At 34.7% G+C, this 16095-nt stretch overlaps 3 protein-coding genes across 8 annotated transcripts; 2 read left to right on the forward strand and 1 right to left on the reverse strand.

Moving 5' to 3' along the window:
- The first annotated feature begins 820 nt into the window (after positions 1 to 820).
- LOC142529169 (NADH--cytochrome b5 reductase 1-like) lies at positions 821 to 4641 on the forward strand. Of its 6 annotated transcripts, none has more exons than XM_075634616.1 (10): positions 821 to 954; positions 1273 to 1399; positions 1954 to 2095; positions 2265 to 2355; positions 2462 to 2539; positions 3001 to 3081; positions 3181 to 3270; positions 3569 to 3634; positions 4162 to 4248; positions 4333 to 4641. In XM_075634616.1, exons 2-10 carry the CDS (start codon positions 1294 to 1296, stop codon positions 4423 to 4425), a joined length of 834 nt encoding a protein of 277 aa, XP_075490731.1. In that variant the 5' UTR covers positions 821 to 954; positions 1273 to 1293; the 3' UTR covers positions 4426 to 4641. The 6 variants fall into 6 exon arrangements, with proteins under 6 accessions (XP_075490731.1, XP_075490732.1, XP_075490729.1 ...); XM_075634617.1 differs by having other exon boundaries at positions 853 to 934; XM_075634614.1 differs by having other exon boundaries at positions 882 to 1002.
- A 402-nt stretch (positions 4642 to 5043) lies between these two features.
- Positions 5044 to 8575, forward strand: LOC142529167 (putative arabinosyltransferase ARAD1). Its single transcript, XM_075634610.1, has 2 exons — positions 5044 to 6606; positions 7314 to 8575. Exons 1-2 carry the CDS (start codon positions 5731 to 5733, stop codon positions 7866 to 7868), a joined length of 1431 nt encoding a protein of 476 aa, XP_075490725.1. The 5' UTR covers positions 5044 to 5730; the 3' UTR covers positions 7869 to 8575.
- On the reverse strand, positions 8340 to 13943 carry LOC142529168 (replication factor C subunit 3). The gene is made up of 11 exons (XM_075634611.1): positions 13680 to 13943; positions 13454 to 13564; positions 13175 to 13207; positions 12090 to 12258; positions 11665 to 11846; positions 10831 to 10967; positions 10625 to 10723; positions 9915 to 9984; positions 9741 to 9815; positions 9186 to 9231; positions 8340 to 8670 (listed from the first exon to the last, which is right to left on the reverse strand). Exons 1-11 carry the CDS (start codon positions 13761 to 13763, stop codon positions 8612 to 8614), a joined length of 1065 nt encoding a protein of 354 aa, XP_075490726.1. The 5' UTR covers positions 13764 to 13943; the 3' UTR covers positions 8340 to 8611.
- Between the last annotated feature and the right edge of the window lie 2152 nt (positions 13944 to 16095).

A 16095-nucleotide genomic window follows, 5' to 3' on the forward strand; every position in this document is an offset into this window, starting at 1 on the left:
ATATATATATTGTTGAAATTTATAAATATAATATAAAATAAGAACATGTTGAAAATTTCTCATTTTATTTTTAAAAAAATCACTTCCAATACTATGGTGTGCAGTTTGACATACCAGGTAAATAATATATATAAAATTTAAAAAATACAAAGAAAAATGGAAGTGAATTAGACCTAAAGTTCCTATGGTCTAAACAAAACGTAGATACAACCGAAATATGAATATAAATATATAAAAATTGACAACTTCGCTCATTTGTATTGTTTTCCTATACAATTAAGGTGTGAAAATTTTTGAAATTATGTTTTATGTATAATTTATATTTTCATGAACATCTCTCAATTAGTAAAAACGACAAATTTTCATCTGACAATTATTCGGGTTAATCTATGATACATCAAAAGTGTTTTTTTCATATTTCAATATAATTAGATTACGTGAGTTCTCAAATTTTTATGAAAATTAACATATAAGTTCATGATCTAAAAACTAAGAACTGATTATGTCATAAAAGAAGCAAAACTTGATATGTAACATAGATGAATGCAATTATTCCAATATTCATTTGCTTATATCAAAAAATAGAATAGAATATAATAGTCTTTTTATTAAAGATAAAAACTTGTGTGAGACGGTCTCATGGTCGTATTTTGTTAAACAGATCTTTTATTTGGGTTAACCATGAAAAATCATTACTTTTTATCTCAAGAATATTATTTTTTATTATGAATATCGATAGAGTTGATCATCTCACGTATAAAGATTCGTAGAACTGTATTACAAATAGATCTCTTTGTTAAATTAGTCAATAGAAAAAAAAACTTTGTTTTCTTTGAGTAGAGAAGAAAACTGTGGGCAAGTCAAATTTTAATTAATTTTCCCCACTGCAAAGTTCAAGGTTGGTGGGAGGAGAGGAGAACTGAAGGCGGGTTGCGTAGGTAGCGGTTAATTTCTGTACGTCATTTCTCTCTAACCCCCATATCGATAGCGCATTTCCAAAAAGTCTCGCCCATTTGCATTCGCTAATTTTATTTATCCTTTTCTTCCGTGGTAGTATAAGGTGTAGTTTAATCAAGATTCCGATTTCTGGTCTGAAATAAGCTATCGCTTTCATGGAAAAAGTCAGTTCTTGGGATCTTATTTGCAAATTTATCACCAACCCGTTTCACATTTTCTCTAGTTTTTGCTGCTATATATATGTGATGGGATTTACGTTTCTTGAATGAAGATTATATTTATTGGGTGAATTGCTTACCTGTCTGAAAAATTTAGGTATATTAATTGTTTGGGGCCATGGATTTCCTGGCAACATCTGAAGGCCAATTGTGTGTTGGTCTCGCTGTTGGTCTAGTTGCTGTTGGGGTTGCATATTTCTTGTTATCCCCCAAGGAGCCAAAAGGTTGGATGATTTTTATGGCGATAGAACCTATATGTACATTTTTGTGTTTTATTTATGATTTTTCTGGGTTATTTCAAGTCCGATTGCTTGCTTGGGGCTAAGCATTCCTTTTGATTTGTTTGATCTTCATTTAGCCTAAGAATTCAATTTTCCCAGTTATGGACACGCTATTCGTTAAGGTATAGCATATTCTCCCGTCGTCTGGATTTTTTTGGGTGCTGGTGGTTTTGTAGCCCTATATTCGGATTCTAACTTGAACCTTACATGGTATGGGTGCTCATTTCCGGAGTTCCACGTTTAGATCTTGGATGTTGAATTATATTCTTTGATTGCTGTCTCCAACATTTAAATATTGTGACTATTGGCTTCTAAAAATTCCAAAAGTCTGTAAATGCACCATCTCCTCCATTATTTGGGGTTGTGGGGTGTTCTATTATTGATAATTTATATTTGTCAATTTGAATATGGTAAAACTTCTTTAGGATGATAGGGAACATATTTGAATGAAGATGAGATTTGTCTTGATTTTGACTTGGTATCTTTGTGCATGGCAGTATGCTTGGATCCTGATAATTTCAAGGAGTTTAAGCTTGTCAAGAAAACACAAATCAGCCATAATGTGGCGACGTTCAAATTTGCCCTTCCTTCGCCCTCGTCTATCATGGGCCTTCCCATTGGAAAACACATCAGCTGCAGGTATCTTGTAGCAAAATCTAAATAAATGATCATTTTATTACATTATTATGTTTTATTATGTATTTGTGGCACGTGAGTCCTATCTTTATTAATTTGAACTAGAACAAGAAGCAAAATTGATTTGGTCATTTGTATGCCTTCAAAAATTTATGTCCTATTTTTGTTATAGGGGCAAGGATAGTCTAGGTGAAGAGGTCATCAAGCCATACACTCCGACTACTTTGGATTCTGATGTTGGATACTTTGAGTTAGTTATAAAGGTGGATTCCATATTTTTTTGCCATTCTTTCATTTTCCGCGGATGCCGATATATGATACTATCGCAATATTTCTGCTGGCTCACTAGTTTTTTTTATATTTGTAAAGATGTACCCGCAAGGAAGAATGTCACACCATTTCCGAGAAATGCGTGAAGGTGATTATCTCTCTGTGAAAGGACCAAAGGTACATTCTTTATCAAGAGACCTTTTTAATCCTAAGAGGCAACACTAAATCTTCTAAGAACGAAATGAAAATTAAAGGAAAAATTTTGTTGGTTTTATATCATGAATGAAAGTCTTAGTTGTTGCAGTACAGGGATTGTGCAAGTCTTAAGAAATTTCACATCTCCCTGTTTTTTTCGTATAACATAGTTTACAATTTTATTTGACTCATTTCTCTAGATTGAATGCTTTATGTGTGCGAGATACTAAATTTAGATTCACAACAGCCTTTTTATATTTGATGAATCTGTAGCTAACTTCTAATTGTGGTATTCAACAGGCGTAGTTTATATATTTTCTTGTGTTCTTTCTTTCTTTTCTTATCACATTGTCTTGGTTACTTTTTTTTGTCCAGATATGTGCAATTGGTCACATATGCATGCTTCAAACCTCCTTGTTGAATTGAGAAGCTCTTTTTTATAGGGTCGATTCAATTATAAACCAGGACAGGTAAGAGCATTTGGAATGCTTGCTGGCGGCTCTGGAATTACACCAATGTTCCAGGTTAAAATAATCAGTATTAAGAATCTTCCTTTTATTTCTTTCTTTAGATGTAAAGATGATATGGAATTTAACTTATTTTTTTCATTTGTTTTGGTTTAGGTTGCTCGAGCAATTCTTGAAAACCCCAGCGACAAAACGAAGGTGCATCTAATTTATGCTAATGTCACCGTCGATGACATTTTGCTCAAGGTAATTCGTGATACACAATTCACTTGGTCCATTTGAATGTTGCATGCAAGTGAAGTTTGTAAATTTACCGACCCCTTCCGGAAAGGGTGTAAAAGCAATGCTAATTAAACCTTCATGGCATTTTATTGTGATGCTAACCAAACCTTTAAGATGTAATTGTAATTGTCAAACCTGACGGGGTGTGTGTGTATCTAGACGAAAACTCGTAGAGTTTATTATTTATGGTATTAAGTGTTGGATAAATATAAGAATTTCAATTTTTGTTTGATTGGGTATTTTTTGTGCTCCTTGGTTTCAGGATGAGTTGGATAGCCTCGCTAAAAATTATCCTGACAGGTTCAAAGTTTACTACGTACTCAATCAGGTAAATTGAATGTTTCTTTACGCCATTTATTGAGGAATTTTGAAGATTTATTTTCTACTTGGATTTGATTTACGATTCTCAATGTGACTTCTTTCATCTTGTTTGTGACTATAGTCGCTAACAAACTAAGCCATTTGTTAACAACTCCATATTTGGCTGTAGAAAGTTGCAAGAGCTAACTGAATAAAGAGTTGTCAGCACTTTATACTTTCATATGTAATCCGTTGCAATCCATTTTGTGATGATTTCTCCTCTGGAAGCTGTTCCCTCCGATAGGATTTCCAGGGTTTATTCGATTGAGTGATCAAACTGGACATTTCCTCGATCCATTTTAGCTTCTTGTTATCTTCTGTTTTTTTAGAAAAATAATTAAAGAAGCTTAGGATTTGGAATTTTTGTTCTCTCAAATGAAAAAATTGTCAAATTTCATGCATATGATTTTTTAAAATATTGGTTTTGTCCTCTAAAATACGCGTTGTTACCTATTTAACTAGCTATATTTGTTGGTTGCTTTTGAACTTATGTAGCCTCCAGAAGAATGGAATGGTGGTGTGGGGTTCGTCTCGAAGGAAATGATTCAAGGTCACTGCCCTGCACCAGCCTTTGATATTCAGGTTTGGAATTCAGCCATCTTAGATAAACCACCAAATGTGATGGAAGAAAATTCAAGAATTAAGTTTAACTTTCTGATTCCGCAGGTTCTTAGATGCGGCCCTCCACCTATGAACAAAGCCATGGCTAGCCATCTTGAGGCTCTTGGATACACCTCCGAGATGTTGTTCCAGTTCTAACTTCTCCCGACGTGTCTCGCCTTTATTTAGACGTGATTTAGTCTCATTTTTGGGGGAAGTTATTCTAGATTTGCACGTTGGGACTTTGTGAACTTTTTCGACTTGCAGATCAAGTATAAAACTTATTTTGTGCCAAACATAATGATTGAATTTTCCGGGGTGTTGTAATATCATTTTTGAGATTTATTCATCAACAAAAATATCATTACACGCGAAGCATTCCAAGATGATTCAAAAATTTATTTATAGATAACTTGCTGTATTCTGGGTGCGATATCTACATCTCTGGATGTTCTTTGTATCAAAAGCTTTGTAGAATTATTTTTTTAAAAAAAATATATCGAATCAAATGAAAAATAACTATTTTTGATATGATTTTCAATATTTTAAAACACATTTTGATGCTTTTGTGACTTAAAAATCACACAAAGTACACTTAGTGTGAGCTTTTTTTAAAAAGAAATGCATGGACTTTCAAATGACTATAATTTCACAATATGAGTTTATTGCTTTTCCATATTTTTAGGGAAGGTGTTGAAGCAATTGTTCCATAATTTTTATTAAAATAAAATAATATATTAAAATTTATATTGTGTTTCTTAATGCAAGGGAGGCCGCTTCTTCCGAGACCCCCCTATTCACACGCTGCGTAAAAAGAATCAAACTTTTTTTTTTCCTTGAAGGAAGAAAAGAAGGAATCATCTTTTTCAATAAAGCAAGGGAAAATCGAAATCACTAAAGAAAGACGCACATGATTGGAATTTGGAGGTCATTTTCATTAACATTCACGCCCCCCTTAGTTTTGTGATTTTCTTGGTGCTCGGCTCGTTTCCCCTTCTTTGACCTTTTCTTTTTCTATCTCCTTGCCATTCTTTTTCCGTTTCCCAGATGTCTGTTGCTCTCTAGCTTATTTCTTGAATGTTTTCGTTGGGTTAACTGTTTGAAACCAAACGCCATCTGGGTTTTGTTGCTTGTTGCATTTTCCATCTGAGGAATCCTCCTTTTTGCTAAATATCAGCTCTTTTCTGTTCTGCTCCGAATCATTGTTTATGTAGGGATATCTGATTTGTTATATCAGATTCTTTATTGTGTTGGGTTATCTGGTCTCAATGCATGCAACCTAATTTACAATGTGATTCTTGATGAAGTGTTCTGCGTTTGAGCATATTTCTTTCCCTTTTGTACGAGTAGATTTTCTCTGAATTTCCAGTCTTTTTAATCATAGGAATCGAGGGAGCAACGGTGTTTGAAGTTTGGTTCGGTCTTGCTCCAACTTTTAATGAATTTAAACTTATTGGGGATAGAATGTCGAAAATGGGGTTCTTTGCTCATAGATATTTGTTCCTTTTTTTCTTATTAACATCAGCAGTGTTTATATTATCTTGGTTGTTAGTGTTAAGATCGACTGGCCGGGCTTATTCTCTTGACTATTCCAAGCTTCTTTCCATGGCAAAAAATAATAACATTGACGTCAACCTACCAACCAGTGCTTCAATTAATAAAGAAGCTGTGATCTTGAGTAGCAATTCTAAAAAATGTGATTCTAGTGAGCATATTCTCAAGATTTTCATGTATGACTTGCCGTCAGAGTTCCATTTTAATCTGTTGGGTTGGAATGGCCGGGGAAGGGGTATTGTTTGGCCGGATGTTCGTTCCGAGGTCCCTGACTACCCTGGTGGATTGAATTTGCAGCATAGCATAGAATATTGGCTGACTTTGGACCTATTGAACTCTGAATTTACCAAGGATTTGGGAGGACGCATTGCTATTAGAGTACATAATTCTAGTGAAGCTGATGTTGTGTTTGTTCCCTTCTTTTCATCCATTTGCTATAATAGGTACTCAAAACTGAAGCCAAACCAGAAAAGGAGTGCTAATAGTTTATTACAGGAGAAATTGGTTACTTTTTTGATGGCTCAGGATGAATGGAAAAGATCTGGTGGAAATGATCATATAATTATTGCCCACCATCCGAATAGCCTTTTAGATGCTAGAACAAAGCTCTCGCCTGCAATATTTATTCTTTCAGATTTCGGACGGTATCCTCCAACTATTGCTAACGTTGAGAAGGACGTAATTGCACCTTACAGGCATGTTGTTGAAAGTTATACAGATGATGCATCCGATTTTGATACTCGCAAGACGTTGCTCTATTTCCAAGGGGCTATTTATCGAAAAGATGTAAGAAACCTTTGTTACTTAGATGTATGTTTGTATTTATGAGGCAAAATACTTGTATATTTTACATGCAGCTTCTGGTTCTTAAAACTTATGTCCCATAAGATTTTAGTTCTTGGTGATAGGCTAAACATTGTTTGATTAGAAACTAAGGCTATGATTTCTGTGGTGTCGTCTTGTTTATCAAATCATACTTGGTATTTAAGTTACAACCGCGGTGATAGTGATGTAGTTGAAAGGATAGGACTGGAATTTATTTTGAATGATTTGTACCCTATTTTCATGTTGGCATAGTCAACAAACTTTAGTCGAGAATCAAGGTGCTTGATTTTTTTTCTTGCTGAGGATGAGTATCACTTTTTTCCCTTATGAAACACATTAAGAATCTTTTTCCCCCTCTTTTTTGGCGTTGATGGAGAAGATGTTCATTCTTTAACTGTTCTTGTTTGTTTGGAAGATATTTTATCATATATATCTTGGCTATATGCATAACCTTCTGCCAAGATCCACTGGCATTATTTGTAGTTACTTTAATTTTCAGTCTTAAAATGAATCGAGCAGTATGACACTGCCGTTTTTTGTGTTAAGAATTTGATTATGCTTGTGGCAAATTGCCGAGTTAGTATGATGGTTTACTCATTCTTGGAACAGTTAGCTAATTAGCTTCAGAATTTCTTTAATCGAACAAACACTTTCTTGGCTACTTTCAGGGTGGGATAATTCGTCAAGAATTGTATTACATGCTGAAAAATGAAAAGGATGTGCACTTTGCCTTCGGAAGTGTTCAAAAAGATGGTATCAAACAAGCTTCCACTGGTATGCGCTCATCCAAATTCTGCCTCAACATAGCAGGAGACACTCCATCATCAAACCGTCTATTTGATGCCATAGCTAGCCACTGTGTACCTGTCATTATCAGTGATGAAATTGAGCTTCCATACGAAGATGTTCTTGACTATTCAGAATTCTGCGTATTTGTCCGTACATCTGATGCTCTCAAAGAAAAGTTCCTACTAAACCTCGTCAGGAACATTACCAAGGAGGACTGGACCAGAATGTGGGGAAGGCTACAAGAAGTTGAAAACTTTTATAAGTTTCAGTATCCATCACAAGCAAATGATGCTGTACAGATGATATGGCAGGCTGTTTCGCGAAAGGTTCCTGCTGTCAGGCTAAAGATTCACAAGGCTGGTCGTTTTTTTAGAGCAATCACCCCTAGAGAAGAAGGGATTAAGTCTGTCGCTGTACCTAGAAATCTATCATAATTGGTTATCTGGCTTCATGGTGTCAGATGCTTAGCTCCATCCGCGTTTTGAAGATGAAAATAGTGGAGTATCAATCATAGATGAGAATGGTGAGATGCAAGTTTTGGGAAGTATTAATCTATTCGTTCATTCTTTTTGCCAATGGGTTACTCAATTTTGTAAGTTCTAGCCTCTAGGATAGCATAGCTTTCTTTGTGAAATTAATTATTAGGAAGAACCAATCATATCCTGCATCTTCGTTATGTTTGTTGCAAGCATTTCACTTGGTTAATCTTAATCATTGTAAATCGTTCAAGGCCACATGCATCGTTCGGTCGTTCCAGATTGCTGAAAAATGCGTCAAGGCTGATAAAAATTAATTTTCTGAATTATTATAAATGAAATTTAAAACATATACAAATATTCTATTTATCCTTCTATAACCTCCAATTTTAAACTTCGAGTGAGCTTTGAACAATCAAGTTGGGTTAAGAGATGAGGACGAAGCCAAAACCAGTGCCAGAGATTGTGAAACTGGCGAAAGCAAGAGTTTGAGAATAAAATAGATACAACTAAAACATTTCCGGAAGTGGGTTTGTCGAAGATTGAGAATAAAATAGATACGACTAAAACATTTCTGGAATTGGGGTTGTCAAAGATCAAGAACTGCAAAGCTTCGACCAAAAGCAAGTAACTCAAATTTGACGCAAAGTGAGGATGAAATAGGCCGCAAGAGAAACCGCGATGCATTTTGTCTCTCAAGTTCAACCAAACGTCTCGATGAGGAAACCTTTGTAGATGCTCATAAACTTGGCCACAAAAGCTGCAAGATAAATCAAGTAAATAGGAGGAAACCCTTGTAGATGCTCATAAAATTGGCCATAAAAGCTGCGAGTATTAGCTTCAGCGGGAAACTGCTAATCTCTATATTCCTAACATTGCTATAGCCTGTAAGATCAAGTCCGTATGATGGTAGGGAATGAAAGTAACCAATAAGCATGAATTAATCGTGTGGAGGATAAGATATCCTTCCGTTAAAAACCAAATGATGCAACTGCTCAGATGGATTTTGATAAATAAAAACGATGCACATTGTCACAACTAGATGATTTATTATAACATCAGAGGTTACGTAGGGATAATGGCCAAGTGAGGTACGGTTTCACAAAGGAGATTATCATAAAGTAAAGAAGCGTTGGCTAGGTAAGCGTCCTGTGGTAAGAGATTTGATAAGCAAGCTGCTTCACCAAGAAAAAAATGGAGCTTTATAGATTTTTAACCTATTAGCAAAATGGCAATATTCGTTCTTATATTACTGAAGATAAACGCACGACATACCTTCAAGATGAAATATTGCTTTCTGGCCAAGACGTAATCTGTGTTCCTGAGAATAAGAAGTTTACTTTAAATATATAAACAAGTAATTCCTGGTAGAGAATTTTACAACATTCTACTATTTCTCTTAATCACGAGGCACAAAATTCATTGATGAAATGCATTAACAGACGGTATTTTAGTCTCCTGTTTTCAATATGGTTGAAGTATTTTAATCATTAGAACATAGCACTGGTAGTTAGATTTTGTTGGCAGTACAAGTACTACATGTGGGTATGATAACGAACACAAGAATTGGGAATTACGGCCTCGAATACTAAAATTATAATAAACTGCCAAATTAGTCTTCTGACAAAGAATTTAACAAAAAGAACTAAACCAGCAAGGACAAAATAACTTCAGGGAAACATCCCTACAATAGCTAAAATCGAGATGCTTTTTAATTATGAAAAAAAGCAAAACCAAACAGAAATGGACAAACCTGATACTCCAGAGCAAGAGATTTAGATTTTTAGACAAATGACACAAGAAACCATGGACAAGACTCTTTTAACTTACATAATATGCAGCCCAATGAGAGATCTCATGCTTTAGTTCAGAATCCAATTTCTTCAACAGTTCATAAACCAACCTCTGAAGAAAAATAAAAAATATTCAATGGTAACTGCAAATATGCTTCGTAGAGTTGTTCAACTCGGGGTAGAGGTAATAAAGAAAGCAGAATATTGGAACCTTTAAAATAATCTCTGGAGGAATGCAATTAATGAGTAGTTCGTACAGCTTTCCTCGGACCTCAAACAACCTACAAAAGTAACTCAAATTAAAAATAACAGCCGAAACATAAACAGTAAACCAAAACACCACAGCACAAACACACAAAACTGGCGACAGGAAAGGAGTCAATGCATTAACCGGGCTACTTCATTATGGTATAGGTTTTTTCTGCAGTTACATTAAGTTCATTCAACTAAGCTAATCCTGCGCTTTACCGAATCAAATGGTCCGCAGATAACACATTCCTTTATAGTTAGTTTAGTTTTTTTCCACTATAAATGTATCACAAGAATCATTTGCCCAACATTCAGAAAGAACCTCATATGACAGAGGGTCGGATATATACAAAAAAGGAAACACAAAAATATTGTGATGATAAAAATCCATGCTAAGGTAGCACTCTAAGCACATAGTTTAACAGAAGTTTTATCTGTAAACATGGATATTACAGTGTACATAAATCAACACAGATGAAGTTCATCCCTTAGACATAATTTATGTTTCCTTGTCATCGACACTACTCATCTTTTACTTAAACAATGTCAAATCACAAGTTTAGTACACATTTAGACCACAAATTGTTAGAGAAACAGTAAGCCGTAAGGTGATCCAAATTAGCACAGTTCCAGAAACAAAAAATCCTTGAGTTGAGAAATGTAATGCCAAACCGTTTAGGACTCTGCTCCTTGAATATGCTTGATGCTATTTCAGAAACGTATTCCTCCCAATCCATTGGGGGTATCACTTGATTGTTTGTGAAAGGGTACCTTAAAAAAATGTGTACACCCACAATTTTAATGCTTAATGTAGAATAGCTTATTAACCTAGCTGCATTCAGAATTAAAGTAAAAATTAAAGTAAAATGCAACTCAACTGTTGGACACGACAAGTTTCAAACAACAATATTGCCCTCCTCAGACTCCTATTAGATTGCTGGGCTATGCGATCAGCAAATCCAGAAGGCAGTTGCAGCCCTTCTTTCTTGCCAATGAATTCCAACACCTTCACAATCTGATGGTGAAAATGAATTAGTTAATACAAGCAAATAACAGAAAAGGTCAAGATGTAGGGGAGAAAATTAGAGGAACTGATCTACTGTTTAGAATATTAATTGACATGTATAGTAGACTATATTTAAGATGAATATTACCTGTATGATAGTTGTGATCAATCTCTAAATCATGTTTAAAATTGCTCTGAACAGCATAATACAGTTCAAACAACATACATGATGAGAAACACCAAGGACATTTTTACTCGCTAAAATAGTGCTCAACTAATTTCAGACAGAAATTAACGATAATTTTTTTAAAAAAAATCAGATAGCAAAGAGACTCATGCAGCACCATACTGACTGCAGAGGGAAGAAAAATCATGATAGTAGAAACCATATAAAGAAATAAAAAAGTCCCACAGAACTTAACAGCAGTCTCTTTAGACAGGTAAAAGAGAGAAACAAAACATACAGAAAACTGAAGCTTTCATTATTCAAAATAAGCACAAGAAAGTAGAAACATCCAATATAAGTGCTAAAAAAGACTTAAAAACATTGAACCCTTGTTCACTAAGCATAGAATAAAAACATCAGAGTACATGCATAATATACTTCCTACGTTTAGTTTAATTCACTCCAACATCACGGAAAATAGCAGGATCCTCATGAAGCTATTGTCTGCGGAGTAACTAAAAACATTGAAGAGTCACTGACCTCCCCTTCTGTTGGAGCGTTTATTCGCATATTCAAACAACGAGAGCGAACAGCTTCAGTAACCTTGGAGGAACTGTTGCAGCAAAGAATTAGTCTACAAGATGCACTATATTTCTCCATTGTTCTTCGAAGAGAGTGCTGGGCTTCTCTTGAGAGTTTGTCAACCTCATTTAGCACTAGAACTACAGTTCAACATAAATTGTCATCAACCAAAAGAGATTTTATAAAATATTCTGAAATCAAAGCCAATACATTTCCTTTCAAGTTATCCAAGAACCAAGAACTTACTGAATTTACTTTTTCTATAACTGTAATCTTTCAATCCAGAAATCCAAAGGACGGTGATTTAGAAATAGCAATAGAATGAATGAATAGATAATGTCCTCTTATTCCAAGAATGACATAATTGACATAAAAAGAACTACCTTTGAAACCTTTTTTCCCTTTAGTGTCAATAGGTCGAGTTTTGGCCATTTCCTTAATTATTTCTTGAACTACATATCGGTCTTGAAAACCTGCATCACTGGGATTGAGTTCCACATGGTGTGTGCTTGACAAAGTTGTAAGCTCTACTTCGATAGATCTGGTTCCAGCCTGGGCACAAATCATCAATTTTCAGGGCAGCAAATCAATAGAGATGCACGGAAGTAATTTATTGTGATCCCAACAATTGAGACAGCTTAGTTTTCATTCTATTGTTCAAACTAAAAGTGCGTAAACTAGTGACATCATTGGTTACATGCAAGGGAGATGGTAAACAGAGAATTGCTCAGAATAGTCACATGGTTGTTTAGCCTTCTGCATATCCTATCACAACTTGAACCAAAATATGAATGATCTTACAAACAATGGTACTAACCTCCTGCATCTTCTTACTGGTAGAAGGTTTAATAACTTCTCTCACTCTATGCTTCTAATATCTCTCACTCAAGTTTTCAAACTAAAGGGAGATCACGTTCCGAAACTAATAATCTATCGCTTAAAAGTAACAATTGCCCAAGCGCCTACTTGAGAAGTCTAAAAGCCGGTTGAGATTGAATTGTCTTCAAATCTTTCCCGACATGTGTAAATTGCAAGCCTGATTTGACTCAAATTGAATAGTGAAATATCTTTATGATTTTACTAATACTGAAAATTCTTCTGAACACTAGTAACAAATAATATCAGGAACATCTTATGCAACATGTTAGTCTATATTCCATTTCTTGGAATAATTGGAAATCAAGATAAAACAGAAACCAACTAATCTTAGGTAAAGTAGTCAAAGTATGCCAACTTCTTTCAACGACACATAAAAGTAGCTGGACTAGAGATTTCCAAAGAGGTCCTTAGCATTTGACTAACAACACCTATTTTCAGAAAATCATAGTTTTTTGAGGAAAGAAATTATCCTTATTCTCCAGAGTCACAAAGTAAAACGAACTGCAGTATTTACTCATGCATGTGAGTGTTTAATGGAATAGTTATAAACCAATTCATATAATATCAACAGTGAGATGGAAAAACTTACATCAACTTTCCAGTTCTTGTTCTCTACTTTCACCTGCACGGCAACATGTAAAATTATCAAGATAAAGTTACTGCTATTCAACTAAACTTCCAATTGTCGAGGATAAGTAGCGCATCAAAATTTTAAAACTCTCGCCTCAGGGACAAAAAATTAAAAATAAATCAAATTAAACCACCGAACACTGGAAAAGCAACTTGAAACTGAGAACATTTTTTGTTCATTTACAAAATTCAATTGTAACAAACAATTACACCGAAACCAGGAACATCGAAATTGTACCTTATCCGCGCTAGGACCAAACATTTGTCTAAGAAGGGCCATGATAAGGGTCTTCTTACCGGACCCGGAAGGTCCATAGAACAGCAAATGGGGACAATCTTGCTCCATCACCTATAATTAACCCCAAACAGACAAATTTAATCACCCAAAACAAATCAATTTCACAATTTTCTCTCAAATCAAATATTTTTTTAAAAAACCAACTTGATCTATAACAACAACTTACCAATTTCTTGAGGTTTTGTGCGATTTCTTCATGGACTATAACCTTGTCAAGGGATTTGGGACGATACTTATCAACCCACAACATCTTCTTCTTCCTCTTCAACACTTCAACACACACCCTCACGCGCTCTCACGGGCACTGAAGAGTGAAGATGAATGAAAGCAGAGAGACGGGGATGGCGGGAATGGAGTGGTGAAGTACAAGTTCACAGCCGAAGACCTACTCGGTGAAGTCGCTAATTCATAACAGCGACTTCAGGTAAAAAACTTTTGCAAATTTATGTCTTTTGTGAGACGGTCTCACGAATCTTATCTGTAATACAAGTCAATCTTATCGATATTCACAATAAAAAATAATACTTTTAGCATAAAAAATAATATTTTTTCATAGATGACTCAAATAAGATATCTGTCTCACAAAATACGACTCGTAGGACCGTGTTACACAGATTTTCGTCATTTTCCTTTTAATGACATTACGTTATCTTGCTCTTGAAGTGTGTTTTTCGTAAATTTTGAGACAAGGTACATTAGGTGGATAATCACGCATTAACGACTTAAGTACACGCGTGTGTGACTTAACATATGAATATTATGTATGGTATATGTGTAATTTTTTCTTTTGACGTAATATATTTGATTTATTAGTTTAGTTTAATCATTCGCAGGGACGGAGACATGATTCAAAATTACATGAAGCTGGTTTCATCCCGTGTTAGTTAGAGTGAATATTCGGTTAAAACCGAACCGAACTTTATAAAATCGAATCATCGACAAACTAAATCGAATACATCGAACTTTACTACAAAGCAGAATGAATCAAACCGAAAAAATCAGTTATATTGGTTGGAAACCAAATTAATCGAATTTATATAATTTTTTCAAAAATAATATAAAGTTTTAATTAAAAATTTAATATAAAAACCGAATTAAATAAATTTAAATTTTATTTATTAGAAAATATAAATTTTAATAAAATATCTTTTCCCAAAGTTTTCTTGTTGCCTATACTACTCTCTAATTATTGGTCTCAGGCCTGTAACAATTAAAATCTTTAATCTTAAGAGACCCATTTAAACATTTGAGTTCTCGAACTCGTATGATTTTATTCAAGACAAATATTCATCAATTTAGTAAACATCAGAATTGGTGATATTTCTTTCTTAGAGCACTGCACCGGTGCTGTGTTTTTAGCCATAGCAGAGGATCCAAATCCGTGGCGAAGGAGTATATATATGGAAGTGGACGAAGATAGATTATTTCAACTAGCATCAAATGAAAAATTTTATTAATTTATTGATCTGCTACCAGAGAACCTCCTATAGTACTCTAGGTATTTTAATGCAACAGGGTTATCGCCTAACTCGTGACCTTAAAACAATGACACTTTCATTCGAGGATTGGCCTGCAATAAATAGATGACGAGACTTTTTCTCATAATTAATGTGACTATTCCTACCTTTGACAACAGGATTTTGGTCCTATTTTGTCGGAGGCATAGCTCAATCCACATTTTCAGAGACGAACTAATGAAGATCACAAATGAAAAGGGAGAAATGCAAGTTTAAGTATTAGAGTTTAGCATGATCAAACCAATGCTTCATATATCCTGTTGTTATATATATAGAGACCAATTTGATGGGAACAAAATTTGTAATATTCTGGAAAACTACTGGTAAAAAAAATCTACGACAAATTTATTGTAGATTATCTCACCAGTGATTCCCTAATTCTATGTTTTATGAAGCGCACTCCCTCTCCACCGCATCTTCACACACTACAGACAGTTTCATTCTATGGTACTGCCATCTTTTTGTCAACCTCATAGCTGCTGGCACCTGAAGGAACGTCGCCTTGTGGCGGAAGAGATGAGTTTTCTGGTGCCTGCTGCGGAGTATTTTTACGATGAGAGCATAGGCGAGTAAGCAAATTCCACGGTGGTGGGATAACCAAATTCGGGCTAATTCTTCGTACATCCAAGGTGTTTAAGTTTTTGTTCTATGATTCTATTCCATGAAAATTTCCATGTATATTTTGACTCTTACTCGTGGAAACATATATTGCACGTTTGTGCTTGAGTGTCGTCTACGTGCATGTTGATTAAAAAAAAAATTAAAAAAAGAAAGAGAGCAAATCTACAACATAACAACAATGACTTATTATTTTGAGAGGCTCAATTTTTAAAATTAGATTCAGGTTCCCGAAATCTCAGGTACGACGCTAAATGTCAAAATTATGTTATGATTTCTATGTTTCTCTTCTTGGCAAAAACTTGTATGAAACGGTCTCACGAGTCGTATTTTATGAGACATATTTCTTATTTGGGTCATTCATGAAAAATTATTATTTTTTATTGTGAATATCGGTATGATTGACCCGTCTCATAGATAAATATTCGTGAGACCGTCTCACAAGAG

The sequence above is a fragment of the Primulina tabacum genome, chromosome 16 (genome assembly GCF_025594145.1).
Source record: "Primulina tabacum isolate GXHZ01 chromosome 16, ASM2559414v2, whole genome shotgun sequence".
NCBI lineage: Eukaryota > Viridiplantae > Streptophyta > Magnoliopsida > Lamiales > Gesneriaceae > Primulina > Primulina tabacum.

Excerpts from the sequence above, each read along its gene's own strand:
- LOC142529169 (XM_075634616.1), top strand. The coding sequence starts at position 1,294 with ATGGATTTCCTGGCAACATCTGAAGGCCAATTGTGTGTTGGTCTCGCT. Across the intron at positions 1,400-1,953 it reads ATCCCCCAAGGAGCCAAAAG|TATGCTTGGATCCTGATAAT; the intron begins GTTGGATGATTT and ends TGTGCATGGCAG. Across the intron at positions 2,540-3,000 it reads TCTCTGTGAAAGGACCAAAG|GGTCGATTCAATTATAAACC; the intron begins GTACATTCTTTA and ends TCTTTTTTATAG.
- LOC142529167 (XM_075634610.1), top strand. The coding sequence starts at position 5,731 with ATGTCGAAAATGGGGTTCTTTGCTCATAGATATTTGTTCCTTTTTTTC. Across the intron at positions 6,607-7,313 it reads GGGCTATTTATCGAAAAGAT|GGTGGGATAATTCGTCAAGA; the intron begins GTAAGAAACCTT and ends GGCTACTTTCAG.
- LOC142529168 (XM_075634611.1), bottom strand. The coding sequence starts at position 13,763 with ATGTTGTGGGTTGATAAGTATCGTCCCAAATCCCTTGACAAGGTTATA. Across the intron at positions 13,565-13,679 it reads CACAAAACCTCAAGAAATTG|GTGATGGAGCAAGATTGTCC; the intron begins GTAAGTTGTTGT and ends GGTTAATTATAG. Across the intron at positions 13,208-13,453 it reads TTGGTCCTAGCGCGGATAAG|GTGAAAGTAGAGAACAAGAA; the intron begins GTACAATTTCGA and ends GTTGCCGTGCAG.